The sequence below is a fragment of the Wyeomyia smithii genome, chromosome 3 (genome assembly GCF_029784165.1).
Source record: "Wyeomyia smithii strain HCP4-BCI-WySm-NY-G18 chromosome 3, ASM2978416v1, whole genome shotgun sequence".
Taxonomy (NCBI): domain Eukaryota; kingdom Metazoa; phylum Arthropoda; class Insecta; order Diptera; family Culicidae; genus Wyeomyia; species Wyeomyia smithii.
In genome coordinates, this window is record NC_073696.1 from 102,496,048 (window position 1) to 102,522,015 (window position 25,968).

Genomic DNA, 25,968 nt, shown 5'->3' on the forward strand with positions numbered 1-25,968 from the left:
TTGGTATTCTGGAGAATGGTTCATTCTGGGGAAAATCCTTCGACACTTTATTATATTAAAGTCGGACAACCTCATTTTCATTTTCATTTTGCGGTAGATGGTGGGTCAGTTGAAGCCGAGTCTGTCCAACCCCGATATTTAAGGAAGGATAGAGGCTGAATTGTAGTGAATGTACAAATTGAAGACAAATTTTAGTCCACTGATGATGGTTGTATGTAGCAACTGAAATACGTATCTGCACGGACTTGTAATATTTTTTTTTTAATATTTACTTCTCATGTTTAGTAGAGTTTAATGAGAACATATAATCCTTCTTTTTCTGATTTCTTATATCATTCTACTAATAGCGAATTTCTTTATTCCACCAGCTCACCTCGTTTTGACCTGGAAGCGCACTAACTGCTGTCAAAACCCTTTTTTTATTCGCTCGATTTTGACCCAGTTTTGACCTGCCGTGCTGCCCGAAGCGCACTGTAAAATTTGTCAGCTTCAACCCACCACCGCACGTGCTAAGTTCGTAAACAATTATCTAGCATCTCTTTATTACTTGCGTCTTAAATGGCGATGACGTTTCATTATTCCTCGGCAGTTTTGCCCGCACACAGTGTAATAAAGAAATTCGCTATAAGACGTTCAATAAAATATTCTCAAACTTTTTTCTATGAAAACTACGAAATATGAACTAAACATTGTTCAGAGAAATAAAAACAAAAGAAAAATTGTTTTTTTTTGAAAGAAAAAGTTATTATCTACAACTTTGCCGGAGACACTATTTTGTTATCATCAACACGTGCTCGCGACATTCGTATCAAGACACAAACAAGACTGGACAAATATTTTTCGGGCGTTTTAGTCTCTTTAGCTTGTGAAACGATATTTTTTCCCTATATAATTAATGAATACTGGAAAGATCGCTTGAGCGGAATTCTAAATCACAGACATTTTTGTTCGCCTTTTTGATGCACTCTTTATTTGCCTTTTTTGTATTCACGCGTTTTGTTGTGACTGCTCGCAAGCAAGCTGATTTTTTCGTTTTGTTTTCATTTTTATAGGTAAATGACTTTTTTTAAATATTTACTGTTCTACCTTTCCGTGCTATTTGCTAGTTCGGTTCAGCATACAAGCACCTGGAGGTTGGCTTTACACTGCTCTGTCCGGTTAGGTTGTAATGGGGGGTTCCGGTTTAAAACAGTTTGCTTTTCAGCGTTTTATCTTATTTTTGAGTCTTATATGGGTTTTGTTTTCTCTAGTGTTCGTTTTCGCTATTTTCGTATGTTAAAAATGGCTGCACTGTATTTTCGTGTTATACTGACGATGACTTGATTAGACTTTATCATTATAACTACACGAGAGTAAATTCTTTGCTGATCCAACTGAGACGATTGACTATGATGATTGATTAGAGAGGTTTTCACTTTCCTTTGTTTTATTTTACCATTTCCTACGCGGTTTTATTTTCGGTTTATTCCTGTTACAAATTCACAAAAATAAATTTAAAGCACAATAAACAAAATTACAGAAGCATTCTATTCTGCGCCATTTTTATTGTTTAGACAAATAAACAATGAAGATCATTTTCATTTCCTGTTGTCTATTTCTTGCATCAATGGCATGATTAAGTGTACGTATCTCAGTGGATTATTCCATTAAATTATTTTTTATGTAATTACATAGCAATTCGTTCGATATCCTTTTGTCTCATTTTATTAATGTACAAAATAGAAATTAATGCTTACTTGGTAGGAGTGCTCTCTAACAGAGACGACTATATCCAGCGTTTGTTTTTAATCGGTAGCCTCGTACGATTCGATCGTCTCGCTACGACACAGCTCGCCTTCCGGGATAATGGAAGTTCTAGTGGAGGTTAGGGACTGTCGATGCATCGTCGCCTTCATTGTGGCGACATCACTGTCATCGTAGTTCAATGTGGGTTCAGGGTCGTACTGATCATCGTCCCCTGCTGCTCTACTGGCCGCTTCCAGCGCTTCGAGCTCTTCGTCCTGCTGCTCGCAAGCCTCCTCAGCATCATCCAAACTGGCAAAAAGCGCCGCATCTAAGCTATTTACACTGATTCCGGACGTTTCCATGATAACTGGCATAGTAACCAGTAGTGCTTCCGAATCTGCTACTTTCCACCCACGATCGTAACCTGCAGAACGATGATGAAGATTTGATAAAATGGAGCATATTAGTACTAAGATTTAATGTTACTGATTAAACATAGATTCATATATAACTTCAACAAATTGTATACTTCATTGTGCATCATAGAAATATAGAACAAATTATGTTAACAATGCTTTTATTTAGAGCCGTGTTTATTTCTTTTCTTCTTTTCGACGTACGGTTTAAAATCTTTATAGGGACCAGTAATATGTAATTCACAGTTTATTCTATTGTCGCTTCTACATTATATAAAAAACAGTAAACGCTGAAATATCATGCAACCGATCTACGATAAAACCTGTTGTTTTTGCTAAAACTCATAGATAACGCAGAAAATCAACGAAAATACACAAATCAAATCCAGAGCCCAAACAAAAAGACACATAACGAAGGTGAACAAAAATTCGAACAGTAATGAAAAGAATTGCAATTTTAAAAAAAATATAAATATATTCGCGTATATTTTTATTGCATGTCTTTCTTTTGCGTCTATCCTTTTTCACTGTCTCGTTGCAGTTGCTGTATTTCATTGTATCAAACAGAAGTATTTATGCTTCTCTTACAATGCATTCTCTGCTCACTCTGATATGCACAGTTGTTCTAAACTATTGCCAATAAGATACGTTAAGCTTATTCTCACACAAAACTTTCGGTCGCGTTCAGTAATCAGGGACTTCTATATGATTCTGGTTTTGCGCAATAGCAGCTGAATAAATAAGTTTTTCTTTTCGCAATAAAGAAACTACAGCTACAAATGCCCGTAGCGTTGCACCACCCAACCGACATCATCGTATTAGCATGTGGGTTAAACTCCATGGTTAAATTGTGGATATATGATCGTTATACCGTTCGGTATTGTGCTGCATGTTCTCAATCACTGGTTTTGGGTGCGCAGCATCACAGCGTGAGTAGGTTACCTAGCAGGTATTAGCATGGACTATGTGCTGTTTTTTTGTGAATATGCGGGGCAGGAGTTGTTGAGCCAAGTCAGTTAGAACACAACTGGAATAATCATACAGGAACACAGAAACCGATAAAAATAAAACATAAACAAAGTACAAAGAGGGATCAGATGCTCAACGGACATTGACAACGAATATTATAAAAAAAATAAACATGACCCAAGATACACGAACAAACTACGTGAGAAGACAACAGAGTCATTATGTGGGGTAGAAGAAGTAAGGGTTACTAACTGGCCGAATTTACAGGAACATGATGGTGGAGGTGATTGCTGGCGGAGGACGACGTAACCGAGTCCGACCCGGATATGCCACTGCTGCAGCCCCCATCGGAGGACACCAAGCGCTCACCGGCCTGGGCTGCGGCCGATTGCATTTTTGCTGCCGCCCCTAGTAGTTGTTGCTGTTTGTTTCGCAGTGTATCCTCTATCATGGTGGCTAGCTTCTCACGATCCGTCTGAAAGAGGGGATTCAGAACGAAGGAGATTTTACCACACAGTAACCAGAGTTAGCGCCGATCAACCTACCTCATGAATAAACCCAAGGTGTACCAGTTCATGGGAAAGCGCGACGGCTGAATCATCCGGTGAAATAGGACATGTTAACTGTCGGTTCATCTTATCCTCCATTCTTAATAGTATTGTCATCTGTAAAGTAGATTCAGAAAATAGAACCGTTATTGTTTCACAGATACGAGAAGCTTTACTGTTGGATTATAACTGATAAAATTAGTAATTCGCAGATGGTATATTTTTCAAGTGTTATTTTCGATTACACCATAAACTCAATTATTACTTTTCATTTAATTTATAATTATAAATAATATTTCGGTCGGGATGATAGAAGCAACGATAGCATTCATTGAAATTTTATCAATATCAAAACGCTTCACCTCATGATACCGTAACGTATTTCAATTGCGAAAAGTATGAAAGTCCCATTTTGAAAAAAATAGATCGTCATACCATTTGTTTAATTTCCGCGAAACTTGTTTCATTTTTCTTCGAGAAGAACAATTTGAAATGTGGGTTTTGAAACATACATTTTTTTAATAATAATGCTTTGAAAGGAAGTTCCACGGATTTTCGCCGGTTCGATGTTGAACAAAATAATTTCGGTTGGGCAAATATTAAAATTTGCTAATGCTCCATGAATAATCGAGTGTTGCGGTTTCACAGCACCTCAATTAGAGTAAGCTGCTTAATTTGAATGAACCTCTACGAGGCAGCGATATAGCATCACTTATTGAGCGTCGCGAAAAATAGCTCAGAAAGGCAGGTAAGACAGGTAAGTAATACTTACAAATAATTCACAATTTTCTTCTCGCGGCTTAACACTACATATCATATTCACAACTCTCCTAGTTTCAATATCTAACGGCTCTGGCGTGGCGGATTTCACCGATTCTGCAGTCTCGGGCGATATTGCTCGCGGTCGGGAAGCGGGTGGTTTTTGTGCCGAAAAGGCAGTCAGTGGATAAATGCCATATCTGAAGCGAGTGAAAAAAAAAGTTTAGTATCGATCCAAAATGACGGTCAGAATGCACAGAGTTACTTACTTTACATCTTCTACAAACTTCTCCAGCTTTTCCGTTCCGGTGACATCACCCAGATGGAACTCGATTTGTCGCACCTCGGCGTACACGATGTCCGATTTGTTCAGCTTCTGCAGCATCTCGTCGTAGTTCGCTGCAATTTTGTTTATGTTTTTTTTTCGGAATCGGCAAGGTATGATGGCACGTGTAGAAGAAACGCGATGGCAACGATTGATAAGCGCACTCGCCCCGGTCACCGACAGGTTTGTGTGTGAACAAGGATCGGCATAACAGCAGTTGATCGAGTGTGTGCAGTAAGATTCAATTTTCCGATCAACAGAGGAAAGGAAACATCAAAGTGCGTAGATAGATAGGGAGAAAAAGTACAGTAAAGCGATTAATATTGATGAAGGTAATATGAGCGTTATTATTGCTCATGTTTGTAATTCCTACTTTTACGGAACTGGTAATTATAAACAAGGTGACATGTATTTCCTAGTTGTTGGTTCTAAATGGCAGTTGTAATTGTTACTAATTGTTCTATGTAGTTTCTGGTTCATTAATATTTTTCATTAATTTCTCTTGATATATCAATTCATGGTTAATGAAATCATAAAAATAGTTTTAATTGTAGGGGTACGGGGGGTAAGCCCGGCTTCCTAAGGAAAATGATTCTTTAGTAGCACTTGATGGCAAATATTGTTATATTTCTTTCACAGAATCATTGCCCAGGTTGTTTTCTGCAAGATATGAAAGCTTTCAGTACTTTCAAACTGTTGTTTTACAAGGAATAGTGAAATTTTGAAACCAAGATAAAAACGACGTTTAGCAACCAGTGCGGGTGAAACCGGCACCCCTTGGGGGTAACACCGGCACCTAAGTTTATTCATAAATTTACTTGAATTAACTGACCCAATTTGAATCCGGAAACCGCCAAATGAGAGATCTTACATTTCTGTATGTTACTGTTGAATTTGGTTGTTGTCGATTAGCTGGTTCTGGGGAGATTGCCGGAACAAGTTCCGGTAAACATTATGTATAAACAATGAAAGAAATTGATACTCGTCAAGCCTATCATGTGGCAGTTTAAATCATATAATTAATTAGTTTAATCGAAGCCAGGATCTTATTGACCAAACTGGAACATATTCCAAATACCATCGGGAAAGCGGTCAGTTCTGTGACTTGATTCAGTACATTTGACACCTCTAATAACCCTTGGAATCATTCATAAATCACAGAAGTACTTGAGCGCATGGTTCTGAGTCAATTAATTAATTTATTTAGCAGCGAGACATCGTTAATAGATGAGAAATATGTGTCAGTAACATCCAACTAGCCTCAGACCATGTCGGGCTTACCCCACTCACTGGGTGACGGTGTTACCCCGACAGCACACATTTTTTTAAAAAGAGTATTTCTACAAATTTATCGCTTCAATTTATCTCAGATCGAATTCCTGTGGTTGCTAACAACACAGGCAATAAATTGTAGAGCAACGAAAAATCATTTTAGTCTTTTCAAATGAATAAAAGCTTAAGTTCCACTCACGAAAAATTGTGTTTGTCTATTATTTTGACGTTTGACGTTTCACGGTGGCTTCGATGTATCTTAAAATATCTAAAATATTAAATACCAACACTTCACATATTCCAAAACACAGTTAATTAGCGTTTTCTAGTTAAATCCTAGGGGTGACGGTCTTACCCTCAGTGCCGGGCTTACCCTCAGTACCCCTACATTCTAGAATGTAATTCTTAGTTTAGTAAAGCGGGCAATGTATGTAGTTTTGCGAGGCGAAAATGAACGGGAATAGAAGCTGTGACTATAGGCTTAGAAATTTTTTTCCCTCGTCCAGACGAGACTCGAACTCGCAATCTCCGTTGTCTCCGGCAAGGTGTTTTAGCCACGGACACAACGCAGATTGCGGGTTCGAGTCCCGTCTGAACGAGGGAAAATTTTTTCTAAGCCTATAGTCACACCTTCTATTCCCGTTCATTTTCGCCTCGCAAAACTACATACATTGCCCGCTTTACTAAACTTAGATTGTAAGTCAAATGACAAAAATAAAATAAGCTCGTAAAATGGAATTCTTGTCAACTCACATGAGGTGTTTACAAGACAGTGGGCGGCAAGCAGCTTTAGCGGATGCACCTCGAACAGCAGCGGGTGAAATAGTAATTCCCTAGCGGTAGGCCTTTTGGCAGGGTCATGACTGAGGCACTTGATGATGAAGTCTTTCTGCTGGGCATCTTCAAGACTTTCGACAGTGCGTTTGATTTGCTCTTCTGTGACTAGCGTACCCGAATCTCCGTTTCCTTGGATTTCCAGTGCCGCCATCTCCAGCGCGCAAATGCCAAACGAGTAGATATCGATGGCGGTCGTAGATGCGGCTGCTGTTGAACAAGTATGTATTAGAAAAGAAAAAAAAAGTGCACTCTTTCTAACATTTGCTTTAATTGGAGGAAGTTTAGACAAAGTGAGTAACATAACTTACGTCCATACTCTGGAGCTAAAAAATGCATATTTTTCATATTTTCCCTACACGTTTTTACATGATGATGAATGGCATCTGGAGCTACACTACCAATTTTAACTAGACCATTATGTTGAATAAATATTGTATCACAGGTTAAGTTGCCGTGAATTACTGGCGGCGAACAGGAATGCAAATAACTGCAGAAAAACGATGTCAAACAGTAAAAAGAAGAAAGAAGTCAGATGAGGGCAGAAGGTATGTCGCACAGTGGCAATAAGAATGGCCTGGATTCGATTGTACGCTATGAAATAATCTACTACTCGTAATAGTATTCAGGCCAGACTCTATTCCACTGTGTGACTGGTTATGGTGTAGGAATTCACCTAAGTGCTGATAAAATTTGAGTACACCACCGCTTCCATGCTTGCAGTGGTAGTTTCTTAACGTTCTTCTTGGTACGCTTGAGAAACTGCTTCAGAGAACCAGAGGACATGTATTCCGTTATGAATATTACCTGTAAGATACACAACCGGTAAACGGATTTGGAGATTTACTAAATATTAAGTGACAAGCTTACCCTAGGTTTATCGTTATGGGTATCCGTCCAATAACGATGAAACTTGACTATATTTGGATGCTCTAACTGAGTTAGGTTTTCGAATACTAATTGTATTTTTTCTTCTTGAGATTTGAAATTCTTCCTCTCGGAAAACTGTACTTCGTTCCAGACAACTTCGACACCTTCCTCGGTGTCCATCGCCAGATGTGCACAATCGATGCCAGGAACATCTCGTTGTTCGACCTGCAATGGGAAAATGGAAAAAAGTTGATTAGTTTTGAAGAAAGATGTCATTATCTAATCATGGATTTGCTTGCTAAGAGGAGTTTTGTGGATAAATCTCGATGAACTGCTATTTAAATTCAAAAATATGTTTTAAGTTATTTTTAATATAGAATAAGGTATTCGCGAATTTTTCAATAAAAAAAATAATTCTATGGATATTGCTAATTACTCAATCAAACTAAAGTACTAAGTTTTTGCGTCGAATACGAATAAATGGGGTCGCATGATTATCTGTAAACAATTGGTGTAAATTCAAATCACATAAATTCCTTTTTATTGAAAGATATTCTCTTATGTCATAACATTTGAAAGCAGAGCATAAATTACAATTTGTGTTGCTTTTTGCGCCTCATCGGCAGTCACAACCAATTTGATAAAATGTTTCTTTTGAATGAGCTCGTTTTTTCAATCAATTTTAAATACAAAAGGTTTGAGTGGGAGAGGGTAGTAATGAGAAATCTCACTAAGGGAAGAGTGTAGGTCGAAAATACCGCAAAAATGCTTAGGTAATATGTGGATGACACTTTAGTAAGTTAGTCAAATATATTTTGATTGACGCTGGAAAAGCTGAATGCGAAATAAATGAAAACATGGAGTGAAAAGAGCAGTCTTGATAGATATGTTTAAATTATAATCATTATAAAGCGTTCAGCGCAATTCTTTGATGAAAAAAGGTTGATCCATCACAAAGATTCCACAGGAAATTGGAATCGTTATGCAAAACTGGCGAAACCGCATTTTTCCTCTTTACAGAGGAATTCAATAAACTACGTTTAGTGAGCATAATCAGTGCCTTAGAATATCAATGTTTATTCATGAGTAGATGAACTGAATTAATCTCAGTGTCAGTACATTTATTCTCTGATGCAACTCAGTAACCTATGTTCATTGCGACGATGCGTGAATATCGTTTCTCATATTCAATGACAGAACAGTGGAATGAATATCAAAGGCCTCGTAATGATATTCAAAGCAGCTTCGGTGATTATCAATCCAAGTAGTACAAATCTGTTCAGACGCTGTACACTGCCCAGTACAGTATAAATGGTCGAATAAGGTTAATTTTGATTTTCACTATTTTGATATGATATTCATTTTTGACGATCAAAATATCAACACGAGTGTTAAAGTTTATCTTGTCGGTGTTCATCGGTTGTTTGGTATCATGAGTATCAACGGTCGCATGAGTAGTATGATTATCAATATAAAGACGGCTGAAAATCGCTGCTTTCGAATATCATGACAGTGAATATTCTCAGCACTGAGCATAATTGCTACTTACGATGTGTACCAGCGCAGATTACCGTTTTCAACTCTCTTTTTTTATTAGGATGCCTTTACTCAGTCACCCACTTTCTCCATGCTATGTTACTCAAAGAAATGTGAATATTCTTTTCAGGAGAAGCTCGGCACAGTAACTCAACCCGTTACATCAGCAGTCGCGCTACGTTTGATGTGCCTGCGTTCTACAAAGGGGGTGAATCTGTTGTATGGAAAACCTTTAGAGTGGTTGAAGAATGTTGACAGTTAGGAGCATGTTTGCAGATTTTAATTTAATGCAAGAGTTAGGTGGTTTAAAAGCTAAATAGGTAAAATTCGCCGACTTTATGACTGACTCAAATTTTTGGTAATTTTCCCCGGGTATTTTTTAAGTTAATATTTCTTAACAGTTGCTGCTCTACACTTCTACACTGAGTGTAGTACAGTCTACTTGTAACTGGGCCAAAAAAATCCACTAAATTCAGACATGCACCTCAACAGCTTGGCTGCGGAGACAGCTCCTTTCTTCCCCTCACCGATTTTGGCAGCGGGGAAAATGATCCATATCAATCATTGGCGCCACAGTATGCAGGAACGACCGAATGAGAAAAAAAATGTCCGCGCTGAAAGAGCTGTTTCTGTGAAGATCGTCTATTGAGCTTTTTTTAGTTTGTTATCTTCTTGCACGGTAGCGAACTGAACGTCCCGTTACATTTTCCGGCGGTAGTAATTAGAGCAAATAATGGACGGTCTGAATTTTGTGGCAGCATTGCACGAATGGCTGTCAAAAGAAGATTAGTTATAAAGTGCATCCTAGTGCCAAATGTCTATTTTCTCGGTGTCACGGGGTAATGCCTTCGAGGGGATCTTGAATAATAGCTATGTTTACTACTGTCATTAAGTCGTTTTCCCAATCATGTAGTAGTAAAATAGTAAACAAAAGCAGGGCGAAGTAAAACAATATGTGGGGCAATATAAGAGTAATTCGGTGTAGTGTCATTGGTAATTTGAAACCAGACCAGATCAGAGTACGAAATATATATACGAAAGGTTATTGTGTGAATTTTGAAAATTACGCAAGTTACCTTTGCATGAACTTGAGCAGGTATAAAGCTAAAATCATTAATTGATTAGAAAGAGCTTCATGATAAACCGGTGGATATGGATTTAAATGTTAGTAGCCAGTCGGAGTCAAAAAAAAAAAAGACTTAAGGATCGTTCTCAGGTTTCCTATAAACCGTTGCTTCATGCAGAATACTACAATACTGTCTCTTGGTGAATTAAGTCCGTCCAAACGTAACTATACCGATCAAAGGAACGTAGTTATAACTTGCTCGAAAGTGAGTTGTAACACGCAATATTGGCAGGCGGAACGACATTGCTTTTTGCGCATCTTAACAGATGAAACATTAATGTTAATTCAATGCTGGGAAATGCACTCCCTCAGACACCTATTCGGCCTGCCCCAGAGCCACTAAAACTCACTCAGTCTCCAGCCCTGGTCTTCCCGGAATGATGGATGAATATTATATCAGGAAATGGCTTTTTTGCTTGAAGCCTCCTAGCTAACTACCTGCAGACTGGCAGTTAGCTACCACTGACGTGTTGGTGGTTGACCCACTAAATACGTTGTAGCTCAAATACGATCTGCGAGGCGGTCACACATTTCTGCACGTCCTCCGGACTAGGTTATCCGGGATAGTGCCTGGCCCACTTATTACCATCATGTCGCTCCTCACACGTACAAAATTAGGGCATACGAAAAAGACATGCTCAGCGGTTTTCTCCACAGCTACGCAAAGGAGACACACGGGTGAGCATGAGCACGCATGATCCAGTCTGTGTAGATATTGTCTGAAGCAACCATGGCCTGGTAGGATTTGTAATAGGTGGAAGTTCACCTCACCATTGTGCCTCCCGACGCAACTGGATACCTCTGGAATAAGTCGGTGCGTCCATTCACCCTTCGTGGATATGGACCATTCCTGCTGCCATCGGAACATCGAGGATGACCTTCTGGTCATCGACACTGCTGTCAGGATAGTCGAAGCATTCTCTGTTCTACTTGATATCAATGCTGACAGACATCATATCGGACAAGACGCACATTACGTGGGATGATACTGTACGATATGCACTCGCAACCATCAGGCACAAGAGCCTGTAGGTACTTTCCAGTGTACCACAATAGATCTTAAAACCTAGAGCATTGGACTACACCTGCTCACCATACCTAAGTATGGACGCTGGCAAGAAATTATCGCTTGCCGCCATACACCGCTTAGCTACTCGACATCATACGAGGTAGTGCTGCAATAGTCGATGAGACCCTCTTGCATGCATAGTTGATGTGGTTTCCAAACATGAGTTTATTGTCGACCCTGGGGCTTCAAAGATAGCTTTCAGGTAATGGTGCAGTCTCCGGCTCTGACCATTGCCTATTGCTTTGATTTACGGTTGAACACAGCCGTTACCTCTGTCCTATAGTACGCTGGAGCTAGTTTTTTGCCTATACCTTCGGTCTTCGGTCGACTCGCGGCATCTTGTGTTATGCCGTCCGCAAAGCCGACGATAAAAATTTCTACAGGGAACTTGAGTTTGAACACATCGCCATACATGACATTCCACAACACCGGACCCGAGATAGAATCTTGTGGAACTTCAACGGTGATTGAGATGCACTATTGACCCTCCTCCGTGTTTTGAACTAGCACTTATGGAAGTAGTTTTCCAAAACCTTGTACAACGCCACCGATACAGGGTTAACGCTAAGGAGTGCTACCAGCGCACAGTGGTCCAATGAGGCAAAAAGTGGAACTTAATTCCATAGCGCCTTTCAACTTCATCATAGCTTAATAGTATCTTCAGAGCAATTGTTTGTATGAATGACCCGCATAATTGCAAATTGTCAAAAAATATGAAAAGTTTACTATACTAAAACTAAAAAAATTAACTTTTTTGTGTTAAGAGATAGAAGAATATTTTATTCAGCAAAGTTGTAGAAAATTCAAAAATATGAAACTTTGTTGAACAAATGAAAATCCTATCTCTTTTCGGTACAAAGTTATAAAGTACACTACATGGAACTTATTTAAAAGTTAGTTTTTTGTACTTAACTTTTGTTAGTTGCATTTTACACGAAAGTGTAGTTCGGAGGAATTATTAGGACACACAAAACACACATTTTTGCCGAAGACCATATATCTCCAGGACTTTTCCTTACAAAGTAACATCATATTTTAGCTTATTTTTTCGATAACTTCAAGAACGTATAGGTTAAAAAGGGGCAAGTGGAATCATGATGTCAATATTTTTCCTTGAAGTTAAGCTGAAGTACTATAAACTTCTTTAAGTTCCATTTGTCCCAATCCACTCATTTTAGAGTACGGCGAGCATATGTTACAGTAGGTTTTCATATATTAAATATATTAACTTTTTTGTGTTAAGAGATAGAGGAATGGTTTATTCGGCAAATTTTTAGAACATACAAAAATATGAAACTTTGTTGAACAAACAAAATTTCTATCTTCATTGGGAACAGAGTTACAGAGTATTTCATGTAAAAGTTACTTAAAAGTTAGTTTTTTGTACTTAACTTTTGTTAGTTACATTTTACAAGAAAACGTTGTTCTAAAGAAGCATTTGGGCATACAAAACACACGTTTTTGTTGAAGGTCACACATCTCCAGGACTTAGCCTTACAAAGATATAGTACATTTCAGCATATTTTTTCGATAACTTTAAGAACGTATAAAGGAAAAAGGGGCAAGTGGAATCATGATGTCAATTCTTTTTCTCAAAGTTTGGCTCAAATGCTCAAAACTACTATAAGTTACATCCGTCCCAATCCACCTAATCTTTATTCTATACGTTGTTGAAGTTATCGAAAAAATATGCTGGAATGTGCTATAACTTTGTAAGGAAAAGTTCTGGAGATGTGTGGCCTTCAACAAAAACGTGTGTTTTGTATGCTCAAATGCTTCTTTAGAACAACGTTTTCTTGTAAAATGTAACTAACAAAAGTTAAATATAAAAAACTAACTTTTAAGTAACTTTTACATGAAATACTCTGTAACTCTGTTCCCAATAAAGATAGAAATTTTGTTTGTTCAACAAAGTTTCATATTTTTGTATTTTCTAAAAATTTGCCGAATAAACCATTCCTCTATCTCTTAACACAAAAAAGTTAATATATTTAATATATGAAAACCTACTGTAACATATGCTCGCCGTACTATGATTCCACTTGCCCCTTTTTAACCTATACGTTCTTGAAGTTATCGAAAAAATAAGCTAAAATATTATATAACTTTGTAAGGAAAAGTCCTGAAGATATATGGTCTTCGGCAAAAATGTGAGTTTTATGTGTCGTAACAATTCCTCCGAACAATACTTTCGTGTAGAATGCAACTAACAAAAGTTAAGTACAAAAAACTAACTTTTAAATAAGTTCCATGTAGTGTACTTTATAACTTTGTACCGAAAAGAGATAGGATTTTCATTTGTTCAACAAAGTTTCATGTTTTTGAATTTTCTACAACTTTGCTCAATGAACTATTCTTCTATCTCTTAACACAAAAAAGTTAATTTTTTAATATTTAGTATAGTAAACTTTCCATATTTTTTGTTAATTTGCAATTATGCGGGTCATTCATACAAACAATTGCTCCGAAGACACTATTAAGCTAGGATGAAGTTGAAAGGCGCTATGGAATTAAGTTCCACTTTTTGCCTTATTGGACCACTGTGCAGCGCCGTCTTAGTGACGCAGAGAACAGCATCCAGCGTAGATCTACTCTACCGGAAGCCAAACTGGCCAGACCGTTCACACCTTCCGTGTAATTCACCAGTCTGTCGAGGATAATCCAGTAGAGTCCAGTAGAGAGATAGGCCTAAATACCGATGGGTCCTCTGGAGGTTTTCAAGCCTTCGGTAATAGGAGCAGTCTATGTCAACCTCTCCAAAAAGAGACAGTCGTTCAGATATTCCTGCATGACTGCCTTGAACAGACCGGGGCCACTTTTATGGACATCTTGATGGCCAGGTTCGGCACACCATACGATCCTGGTGTCTTGCTTGACCGCGAAGGTCCGCTATCGCATCAGTCCACCAGTAAACCGGTGGCTTTTCAGTCTAAGGCATGGTGGCGTCACACGCCCGCGACAGTGTGGCAACTAATTGGTCAACAGTCGGCCGGGCTGCCCTTCTCGTGCTCTTTTCTCATTGCCTCTTTGAATGCTTCGGCATCGAAATGCGATGACTTCCACCCGCGGACGGTCGGACTGTTGGCTTTACTCGTCGCTTGCCGCCTCATGTTACAGTCTACATTATAGCGGTCCAACTGATGGTCGCTGTTAGTGTAGTTATCGTCTACCCTCTAGTTCATGATCGGTTCAAGGCTGGAGAACGTCAAGTCGATGATCGGTTCTGCATCAAATATGAGTTGAGCTTTGCCAAAATTTAAGCATTTAACTGATATCTTATTATATCGAAAGGTTTCTGATCGTTTTTAGAGGAAAATATTTATAAATATTTATTTTCTTGAGCGTCCAACATTTCTGTGATCTTGCTCCACCAATAACCTAGTTCGTTGCGCGCCTCTACGTCTTATACCGGCAGGACTCGAAACGAACACCATTTTTGCGAGATTGCCTTTCGGCATTCTTAAAACATGTACCGCACATTGTACCATTCCAACTTCAGTGACGCAGAGTCGAGCAAGTTCATTCATTCTTCGCCTCCATACGCCATCCTCACATACTCCGCCGAAGATTGTCCTAAGCACACGTCATTCGGAAAAGGCTAGTGCTCGAGAGTTCTTTTCGAGCATTGTCCATGTCTCGTGCCCGTAGAGGACTACCGATCTCATGAGCGTCTTGTACATGGTGCACTTGGTACGGGGGCGAAGTTTGTCAGACCTCAAGGTCTTGTGGAGTTCGTAATAGGCACGACTTCCAGCTACAATACGTCGGCGGATTTCTCAGTCGCAGTTGTTGTCTGACGTTACCAATGATCCGAGGTAAACAAATTCGTCAACCACCTTGAACTTATCTCCGTCGATCACTACGCTACTGCCTATGCGAGCCCTATGGCACTTGGTTCCCTCTGCTAGCAGATACTTGCTCTTTGACATATTCACCTTCAATGAAACCTTTTCTGCTTCACGTTTCAGCTTGGTGTAGTGTTCAACAACCGCCTGGAACGTCCTTCCGACAAGGGTCATGTCCTCAGCGAAGCAGATGAACTGCCTGGATTTATTGATGATCGTGCCCCGCATGTGAAAGGCCGCACGTTTCATAACACCTTAAAGCGCAATGTTGAACAGGAGGCAGGAAAGACCGCCACCTTGTCGAAGTCCCTTGCATGAATTGTTTGGCACTCCTCGTCGAATCAGCCGTTATGTCGATTCCTCTCGACGAATCGAATTTACAAGTTTGATTAAGCTATCGTAAAATTAAAAAAAAAAACAAAATTTTCATGATCATCATTCAAAAATAACAATAAAATTTTCATGAAAATCATTGTTTTTTTTTCAAAAATATTAAATTGTTTTGACTATTCAGGCTGTTTTTTTCTAAAGCTGCTAGAACAACATTTTAAAAAAAATATATTTTATAGAAAATGCATATAATTTATTAAAACTACCTGAGTATGGAAACATCTAAATGTATCAAAAGGTTTCTGATTGATTTGCGAGGAAAACATAAAAAAAACGAAGCTTTGCATGTATATAGAATGTATAGAATTACATTTATAGAATATATAGAATTACATTTTCGAAAAATTTTGAGAAATTAATAAAATTATCATTAAAACCAGGTTTTTCTAGAGCAGTTATTGAGCATTGAGATCTACCCCCCCCCCCCCCCCTCGTGGACAAATGCCAATATAAATTCTTTTTTTTTGTAAGGACCGTGGACATAACATAACCCCCCCCCCCCGTGGTATGTTAACGGCCCCTTTGTACTTCCAGCTTTTGTTTTTGATATAATGACAATATAGTAGACTAGGAAGCGGGGGCCTAGTGTGGTTGGTAACGTCTCCGCCAACCACGCTCGACGCCTGGGTTCGAATCCCACCGCTGACATAGGTGTCGATGGTTGTGAGGTGGCGTGATCCACTCACAACCAACCCAACTGGTCTAGATTCAATCCTAGCCGATACCGGAAGATTTTCTGAGGCGAAAAATCTCTGGGATCACGCCTTCCATCGCATGAGGAAGTAAAGCCGTTGGCGCTGGTCCGTTAATAAACGGGTCGTGAGTTAGGGTCCTGGGTGTGGAGTCGCCTCCCTGGGCGTCGGTGATTGGCCACAACAGTGGCGGAACTAGACCGACGGAAAATAAGCGAGAATAAAAAAAAAAGTAGACTAGGAAATTTTGAAATCCGCTTTTAAAAACGGTGTAAATTTCGAAATCCGCGCAAAATATCTAGGGTATCGAACGTCTTCGTCAGTGGGTTTCTTCGGCTCCTTTGCATAAGATTGCTGCAGAAAAACTGCCGAAGAAAACCACTGACGAAGACGTTGGATACCCAACTAACTTTAAAAAATTCGCGTTAAAAGCGAAACGAAAAGGTATCTATTAATCTGTTTCCACAGCAAATAGAACGATAATGGGTAATATCTTCTGAATTCTGTGAATTTCCACCACTATTTCGATTGAGACGATGAAATAATTCAACTGAAGGAGTCAATTAGAATATAACTAAACGAGATTTTTTTCTCATTACGCTCTTTTTGAGGCGGCTATTTTTGGCATGGCTACAGTCAGTAGCAGAAAACACCCGTTCAATAGCATATCACGTCAAATTATGAGTTTTCAGATAGATGTCGGTTGAAAAGCTAAGCACGGGCTACCAGCAGGTAATGCTAGAGTGCGACATTGGAATCAAGCTGAGCATCTAACTTTCGGGTCGAGGTTTGTTGACTTAAATCTGCATAGTAAATATTTGCCTCTTTGAAAGCAAGTAAAGCATGAAGTGAGCCGTTGGATGCTAAATCATGCACCGTTTTAACGCTAATCAACTGTGCAGGGACCGCTCAGGTTCAGATACACTCGAGTACGTCTCTAATTAGCAAAACAGTTCCTAATTGCCACGGCGGTGGTTAAAATTAACTGACACGACTAGAATCTATCTGTTTGGTGCTGTGACATTTTGCGACAGGTATGAGTTCGAACCATAGAGATCCAGGTTGAAAGTAGTTCTTTAGCAATCAATCTGTCGATTTCATCTTGAATCAATTTTCTCAAATTGAATTGTACTGTTGTGTGAAAATTTATCGAAAATAAAATATTGATGCATCGTATAACAGCTTAGACTTCATAGCCCGGCAGTACATACATCAAGTTTGTGCTATCACCTGCACTGAAATAATTTTACAGTGACCACTGCTTTGCATTCAAAGCCAATTAAATAATTAAAACATCCGGCGCCGATTAAGTGACTACAACATCATAAAAGTGTCGCTGGCAGCTGTTAACTGAAATTAACTTCCAGCAGCGTTTATTAAATTAAATGCACTATGCTCTAGTTCAGCTTCCGGCACACTCCAATAAACTACCTCCGAGTAGTGTTTGCTTAAAACGAAACGTTCATGGCCGCACAAAATATCCAATAGTAGAATCAACTTATTTGATTCAAAACATTGTTATTGAAGTCGCTGTAACAAGTTTCAAAATGATCATAACATTAGTCTCGATGCCATGTTTAGTACACCGAAGTTAGAGTGCATGTTTGTTTATACATTTAACAAACAGTATTTTCCGTCCAATACGCTTGACGATTCACTTTCGTTACAGTTACAGAACACTGTGATCAAATAAATTGAATGTAGTACATAGTTTAATATAACTTGTTTGTATGAGTTTGTGCCGTTGCAACCTACCAACTTGTAAGTGACACAAATTTATCAAACAAAAATTACTTTCGACCAGCACAAATTATGACCATTTCTATGCGTTTCGCGATCGCGTTCTCAGTGCACGTTTTAATTAGTGCGAACTTCGAACCGACCGCTCGTCGCGAGATAGTATTTATCATCTAGCGCCAATTCGCTTGATTTAGTTACAGTTTTGTAAGCGGTTGTTGCCTGATAGACGAAAGAAGCTCAGCAGCCGGACACTGAAGTGTACTAAGCAATAAACCTGCCCCGTTGAATTCACTTGAGATCTACGAGTTACCCTTTACCGTAGAATACTACCTTTAATGTGGCCTATAAATAACAAGAAGAATAACTATTTTTATAGTGTCGGTCAAGTGAAACAAATAACTCCTTGACTGTTTTTCGCCACGGAAACTGCAAACATTATAGGCCATGTGTGTGTGTGTGTATTTTGGATTTGCGATGTAATTGTTTTAAACCTATCAGGGACAGCTGTGGGGAACACGAAATTATGACTTTTGGTTTTCGTTCTGGGAAGATTTGTCGTTTGCCAGCTGCACCGTCGAATAGCGAACTGTTTGGAATTCTCTTGGAAAAGATGCTCTGTTTTAGTTTCGGACAGCACAGTTAGCATTTAATGGAATTGCGCGTTCTGGAAATTAGAAGGTGACTCCACTAATACCGGAAAGCGTGGGAGCAATTTATTATGTGCAGAACAAAACAGAGAAATCAGAGTTTTTCCAATTCAGTACATTACGTGTTAGTTATTCTTCATTTTCCGAATAATAATGAGCTTCTTCGAACAAATTTATACGACTCAAAAAAAAGTACAGGGGTTTGGCTATGAGTTATATAAAATTTATAATTTTAAATTAACAGTTTCATTTAAAGGGTAGCAAACAACATTAGCTACAAAGGCTGTACACAACCTTACGGGTCAGTAGCGAAACGCTATATACCATTAGGGTGGGGAAAAATGATCGATTTTCCAGAACCAAGCTTTTTTGGTTCCTTTTGAGGCCCCAAACAACCCTAAACTTACCGAAAGTTGATTGGTTTTGTCTCCGCTTGGCGCATTGCATTTCAAATTTGTATGGAAATTTATATGAGAAAACTTACTTTTTTACATTTACCTTTCTAGAGAGCTCAATAATACTCTAATAATGCACTACATTATGTTAAAGTATAGTATTTTAGATGCCTAACAACTTTGCCGAGGACACTGAAGAGCTAGGATGTCCATAAGAAGTGCTATAGCTGTTTAAAGTTGAGTGTGTCGATTTAAATGCAGAAAATCTTGTTTTCTGCCAACATTCCATATGTACCGGTGTCAGCAGGATTCCCATAAGAAGTAACCTGTCGTAACGAGTTTATACACTCAGCTGTATCAAGCAAACAAATTTAGTTCAACATTCTAGGCGTTGGTAGAATCTAAAACAAGTTTCAGAGGTCACTTCTGATGGAAATTTGACTGATGCCGGTACACTGGCAGTGTTGGCAGAGAAAATGATTTGCAACATAAATTTCGACATACTCAACTTTGAACAGCTCTAGTATTTTTTTGGGACACCCTAGGTCTTTGGTGTCTTCGGCCAAGTTGTTAGGCATCAAAAACACCTACCATTTGAAGTCATTAAACCTTTGGTTTGAGCCACTTTGAGCTCTTTAGAATGGAAAATGCAAAAAAGTTGGTTTTTCCATACAAATCTCCATATAAATTTGAAATGCAATGCGCCAAGCGGAGACAAAACCAATCGACTTCCGATAACTTTAGGATTGTTAAGGGCCCCAAAAAGAACAAAAAAACTTGGTTCTGGCCTTGTGCTATCAACTTTCGTTTTTTCCATAAAACGATTTCCCACTTTAATATACCATCGATAATGTATAATTATACGAGTTGCTGGATTTGGCCTTTGCACCATGATGGTGGTCCCAAACTATCTTTTCAATACACACGATAGCAAATGAAATTTACTACAGAGGCTACATACATCCGTATGGGTCAACAGAACAATCCGAAATCATGCACTCAAAATAACGTATCCAACCTTGAAGCGAAGATGTTCCGTTATTCAAGTAATCTTCGTTTACGTTCAATGTTCGCATCTTTTCAATGTTGTTTAACTGCAATATTGTAGCTTTACAAGCATAACAGTGTTGAGCAGAAGTTGTATTTGTTAAGGAAGTGTCGCATTTTCATCAATCATTGTAAAAAATAATAAGAATAAAACAATGACAACACGTTTTATTGTCAATTTTTAATGATAAATTTTGTGTCTTTTGCTTTAACCTTTACAAGCTAATATCGATATCGCAAATTTTCAATAATGGAGTATTCTGGTTTTGATTAAATTGAATCCTACATAAAGTTTAAAGTTTAAAAAATTATAATAATTCAGCTATCGCATTTCTCACTAAAGCGACAGTTTGCGCAGTTTTGCGCTACAGCGCACAGTATGCATTTGAAATCTTACGTTTTCACCTAAATTTTGGATGGCAAACCGCAGCAACAAAACTTTTAAGCAGCTATTCTACAAAAAACAGTTTTTTCATTATTTTTTAATTTCAGGCCTACTATGATCAAATTTTACAATATCTAATGAAACAGATTTGTTTTGCATAGTATTCCAAACAACTTTTCCTTTGACGCCAAGAAAAATCAAGCTATCATTGAAGCTGCAGAGCGTTCAAAGTACTCTTTTTAAAAAATTATGCCAAAAAACGTTTTTTTTTGTGTCAGCTGTTACATATTCTTCAATATTCTTTCATTACTGCTATAATATTCAAGTGCTTAAATCCAAAATTCGAGTGCAATATCATTAAATCTGATTTTTTTGATCACTTTTCAAAGCTTGACATACTGACGTTTTTTGACATAATTTTTAAAAATCAAATTAGTCCAAATCGATGTTTCAGGTCAGCAATATCAATTAAACAGCAAAACTATTTATAGAAAGGATGACCGAAGATGCTTAAGAGAAGAGTAGTTGAATAAATAAAGGTAATTATTATAATTCAAATGCCCAAGCACATTTTACTCGCATAAATATTAGAGAAAATACGAAACATGATAAATTCAATCATCTTCTTATTTCCCTAGATCCAGGAGTCGACACTTATTTTGGAAAGAAAAAAATTCCAGATGAAGCATTATTTCTATTGAAGAAAATAATTGTTGAACCAGGGAAAGCTGAATCTGATCACAATTCAAAAAATGAAGAAACAGAAGAGGAAGATGATGATGATGCAAAAAAAGATGATGATTGTTTTGATTTGTAATCTTGTTTTAATTTTTATTAAAAAATTATTCATATTATAGCAAAATTTTGTTAATTTGAAGACTCGTTCAAAAACTACGTAATCTTTTTCAGTGAGGAGGATGCCCAGTGGCGTTGCTTGTGGTTAGAAATAATATGATTCTGTTTCATAAAAAGTAAGGAAAAAAATCCAAAAAATCATTAAAAATTGAATCACGTGCTTTATGGACGGCTCTAAATAAAAAATGGATGCCAGATTCGTGTTCAGCATCCCAAAATTATCCAAATACCATGTTTTTGTCGCATTCATCGGAACTTTTTTTGCTTGGCCAGCCTTTGTATGATGTCGCCCCACTGTGCGGAGGCGTGGAACTTCTCGGGGCAATAACCACCACATTAAACCGATCAAATGCGGTGCCTTGGTGTTGCATTGGGATAGCAATATCGATGAATTTTAGTTTAAAGCGATAACAGGAATGTTCACGTAGGATACTTCAGTAACTGGCTGGTAATCGGTCAATGGATCAGTGGCGATTGGGAGACGTGGCACACAAAACGACGCACACTGTTTCCAAAGCTGCAATATTGCCTTCAGGAAAATTAATCCATTAATTATTTTCCATTTCATAGAAGTTATAATTTTGTGTTTAATCCATTTAACAGTGAGAAGCGACTTTTAATTTTTTCATTTTTGCATATAAAAATTCACTTTGCTCGGCAAACTTGTTGCACATTTTATAAGGATCTATTTAAATGGACTTTTGTGGAGTTTTCTACAGATTGACACTAAAAATCATTTTTTTCAATAAAACATTTAGCAGTGATTTTCTACAATTTTTAAATATTCTACTTTGTTGTTTGCTATCACAAAACAAACAATTTCATCGAAGAAAGTTTATTTTTGTGTCTCATATTTTATCGGTTAGTGACGATTTTTATTTAAACAATGCACTAATTTACTAACAGATATTTTTAAAATCTGCAAATATCTACAGTTTAAACCTTTTCTATATTTAAATATAAGTAAAACATCATTTAATCCAGATATAGGAATTTGTCTCTCGCTGTCTCCTGTGCAGATATTTGTAAATAAATAAGTGCATTATTTTAATAAAAATCATGAATAACTAAATAAACTTGAATGATAAAAATAAATTTTATTCGGTAAACTTGTGTGTTTTATGATAGTTAACAACATTGTAGAACATTAAAATTTTTTAGAAAATCACTATAAAAAGTTATATTGAAAAAATGGTTTTTAGGGGCATTCTAGAGAAAACTTCACAATAGTTCATTTAAATTAGCAGATACAAGTATAGTGTCTTCGACAAAGTTGTTTCTTACAAAATGTGCTAAAACTTTACTCAGCAAAGCCCATTTTTATATGCAAAAATGAGAAAAATAAAAACTCATTTCTCACATTTAGGTAGATTAATCACAAAATTCTAACTTCTAAAAAATGGAGAACATATAATAGAACAACTTTACTGAAGAAACTACGACTCCAGGATCATTATTTTTTGAGTTAAGAGTAATTAATGTAAATTAGCGCATTAATCTAGTAAAAATCGTCAGCAATCAAAAATATACGTAAGATAGAAATAAACTTTCTTCGAAGATATTGTTTGCTTCGTTGTAGCAAACAATTGAGTAGAACATTCAAAAATTGTAGAAAATCACAATAAAAAGTAAAATAGCAAAAAAAGATTTTTAGTAGTAATCTATAGAAAACCTCACAAAAGTCCATTTAAATAGATAGATAGAAGTATGATGCATGGGCGTAGCCAGAATTTCGAATAGGGGGGGCAAGCTCTTCAAAATTTTAGAAGTAAAAAAATGGTACACTTAGGTCGCTTTTCACGCGGGTTTTTACGCGGCTTTTTTTACGTGGATCCCAGAATTTACGCGGTTTTTTACGCGGATTCCGAAATTTACGCCATTTTTACGCGGATTCCGGAATTTACGCGTTTTTTACGTTTTTTTTTAGTGTGTTTTGAAAAATAGAAATAAATACTAGTCTTTAGTGATTGTTACATCAAGGCAACCAGTGGAAAGTTGTCCTTGACATCAGAGTGGAAAATTTGATTATTCTTTGTCCAACCTCGAATATAAATAGATGTTCTTTACTAAAAACTTTTAAGTTCATTTTAAACTTTGGACATATTATTTTGGCGACGAGGATCTCAAGAATCCACGAACATGGCAGAAGATAGAGTTGATCAGCAGCCGCAACCGGGAATTCGAGATATGATTCACAAGATGGCCCTAATTTTACAGCGGATAGCGGTCCAGCAGCAGCGTCAGTATCAAACCTCGGAGCAGATTTTGGAGTCCCTCTCTTCGAACATCATCGAGTTTGTCTTCGACGAAGAAAACGGAGTTACGTTTGGATGTTGTTGTTTAACCGCTACCAGCACTTCTTCGAGAACGATGCAGGCCAGCTGAATGATGCGGCGAAGGTACAGTCTTCGGGTATCAAACGTCAAACGTTCCGGAAGCGGTTCATGTGACTTTTCACGATTGTTGTTGACCATCTGCCGATGAACACTCAGCAAGCAGAGAGCACTCAACCGCTGTTCAAATATTGTTGTGCTGAACGAGCGTTCAATCGTGCATGTTTCCATGGTAGAGCAAGTGAAATTTTAACTGCTTTCTCAGTCGCAGGGAAGAAAGAACGGGCTTTAGTTAGAAGGTCTATAAGATCCAACTCTTACAAGTTCTTACGGTCTGCTCTCATGCTGCTGCAATGTTAATATCAAACTTCCACTTCTTCAACAAAATTGTCAACTTCATAAAAAATTACGAAATTTTCGGTTTTGCGCTTGAACTCTTCCAACGAAATGCGTATTACGTTAGCGGGATGCAGCAAGGACAACGCGTAGGCAGGTGCACTATCTTCATCGAACCGTGTTTCCAGTGAGGTTACAAGAGAATCAAGGTAAGGAATTATCACAGCTCGGTTCCAATACTCCGAGCTAGTTTATGCATGCGGATTTACCCGGCACTTTTGTCGCTGCAATATCCTTGGTGGATCAACTGAAAATCCTGTGCAATTCCACGCAACATAGCGCAAGCATTTCAATCAATTATTTTTGATCTGGCTGATACTTTACACAGATGTTTCTATGGGCTAAAGATGTCGTTTTGTGCTATTAGAGTTATTGAAAACAAAATTCTGCACCAATGTCAACATTGGGGGGGGGGGCAACGCCCCCCCCCTGGCCCCCTCTGGCTACGCCTATGGTATGATGTCTTCCACAAAGTTGTTTCTTTTAAAATTTGCTACAACTGTGCTGAGCAAAATGGATTTATATATTCCAAAATGAGAAAAGTAAAATTTGTTTCTCACTGTTGAGTGGATTAATCATGGAATTGCTATAACATGGAGAATAATTAATGGAACAACTTTGCTGAACACGTTACGGCTCTATAATCAATGTTTTTAGGTCCAAATAATTTCGATCACGTTTTTGCAGCTTTGGAAACAGTGTGCGCCGGTTTAATCTGATTGGTAAAGTCAACTAGCGTAAAGCGATCGACACGCCATCCGAACGGACGACTAACTGAGGGACAAACAAAAAAATATGGGCAAATATCGATCAAATAATGATGTTCACAAGCATTACTGATTTGGATAGCGATGTTGTTTTCGATATCGATGAGGCAATTATCGATGTTCTATTTCAAATATTAACAACCCTATCTGTTATACGAAAAAGAATAAATTTCTGCATGCTCTGTTATACGTGACTACTGAGAGTTTAACTTCCGGTAGGCGTGTCATTGTGGAGTAGAGCGAATCAAACAACAACAAATTGATTCTGAAGTCAAATCGTTTGTTTACTTTAGCGTCAATTGTGCTTGGTAAAGCATTGTTTTAGCTCTGATTGGCCGAAACATGCGTTCAACAAGGCTCTACATTTTTCAATAGTAAAGAGTGATTTTTTAAGAGTTTGGTTTTTCTTTAAAAAACGCTTAAAAATTACAACACTGTATGAAATCTTAATTTAAGCCGATAAATTGGTTTATGCCATTTACTTTTTATACATAATTTCATTCAAATGTTGGCCACGGCTACGTTTTAAATGGTACGTTTTAAGTCTAATTTTGGGTCTCCTTTTCGAGCATTTCGGCTGGTATCTCGCGAATAACGCGTGTAATGTTGTCTTCAAAGGCTGGAATTGTTATTGGCTTATCCGCATAGACGAGAGACTTAACGTAGCCCCACAAAAAATAATCTAGCGGTGTTAAATCGCATGATCTAGGCGGCCAATTCACCGGTCCATTTCGTGAAATGAATTGCTCACCGAACTCATTCCGCAATATGTCCATTGATTCGCGCGATGTGTGGCACGTTGCTCCGTCTTGCTGAAACCATATGTCAACAAGACCCAGCTCTTTCATTTCCGGCAAAAAAAAATCAGAAATCATCGCACGATAGCGAGCGCCATTGACCGTAAAGTTGCGATTTTGATCATCTTTGAAGAAGTACGGACCAATGATGCCTCCAGCGTGTAAATCGCACCAAACCGTGCATTTTTCTGGGTACATTGGCGATTCTTGTATTGCCTCTGGTTGCTCTT

The 25,968-nt window shown here is 37.9% G+C and overlaps 1 protein-coding gene across 4 annotated transcripts in view; it reads right to left on the minus strand.

The window, feature by feature from the left end:
* Positions 1–922: 922 nt before the first annotated feature.
* The window catches only part of LOC129729653 (nuclear receptor-binding protein homolog), a 128,014-nt gene continuing 102,968 nt past the window's right edge, over positions 923–25,968 (minus strand). For 2 of the 4 annotated variants that reach the window (XM_055688387.1, XM_055688386.1), the window contains exons 4-12: positions 7,719–7,943; positions 7,525–7,655; positions 7,160–7,338; positions 6,768–7,058; positions 4,687–4,816; positions 4,431–4,617; positions 3,656–3,775; positions 3,363–3,585; positions 923–2,149 (exon numbers count right to left, since the gene is read on the minus strand). In XM_055688387.1, coding sequence (XP_055544362.1) covers positions 1,785–2,149; positions 3,363–3,585; positions 3,656–3,775; positions 4,431–4,617; positions 4,687–4,816; positions 6,768–7,058; positions 7,160–7,338; positions 7,525–7,655; positions 7,719–7,943 — 1,851 coding nt within the window. In that variant the 3' untranslated portion in view covers positions 923–1,784. Of the gene's footprint in view, positions 2,150–2,596; positions 3,169–3,362; positions 3,586–3,655; positions 3,776–4,430; positions 4,618–4,686; positions 4,817–6,767; positions 7,059–7,159; positions 7,339–7,524; positions 7,656–7,718; positions 7,944–25,968 lie in introns of those variants that run through there. The other 2 variants (XM_055688388.1, XM_055688389.1) reach the window with 2 other exon arrangements.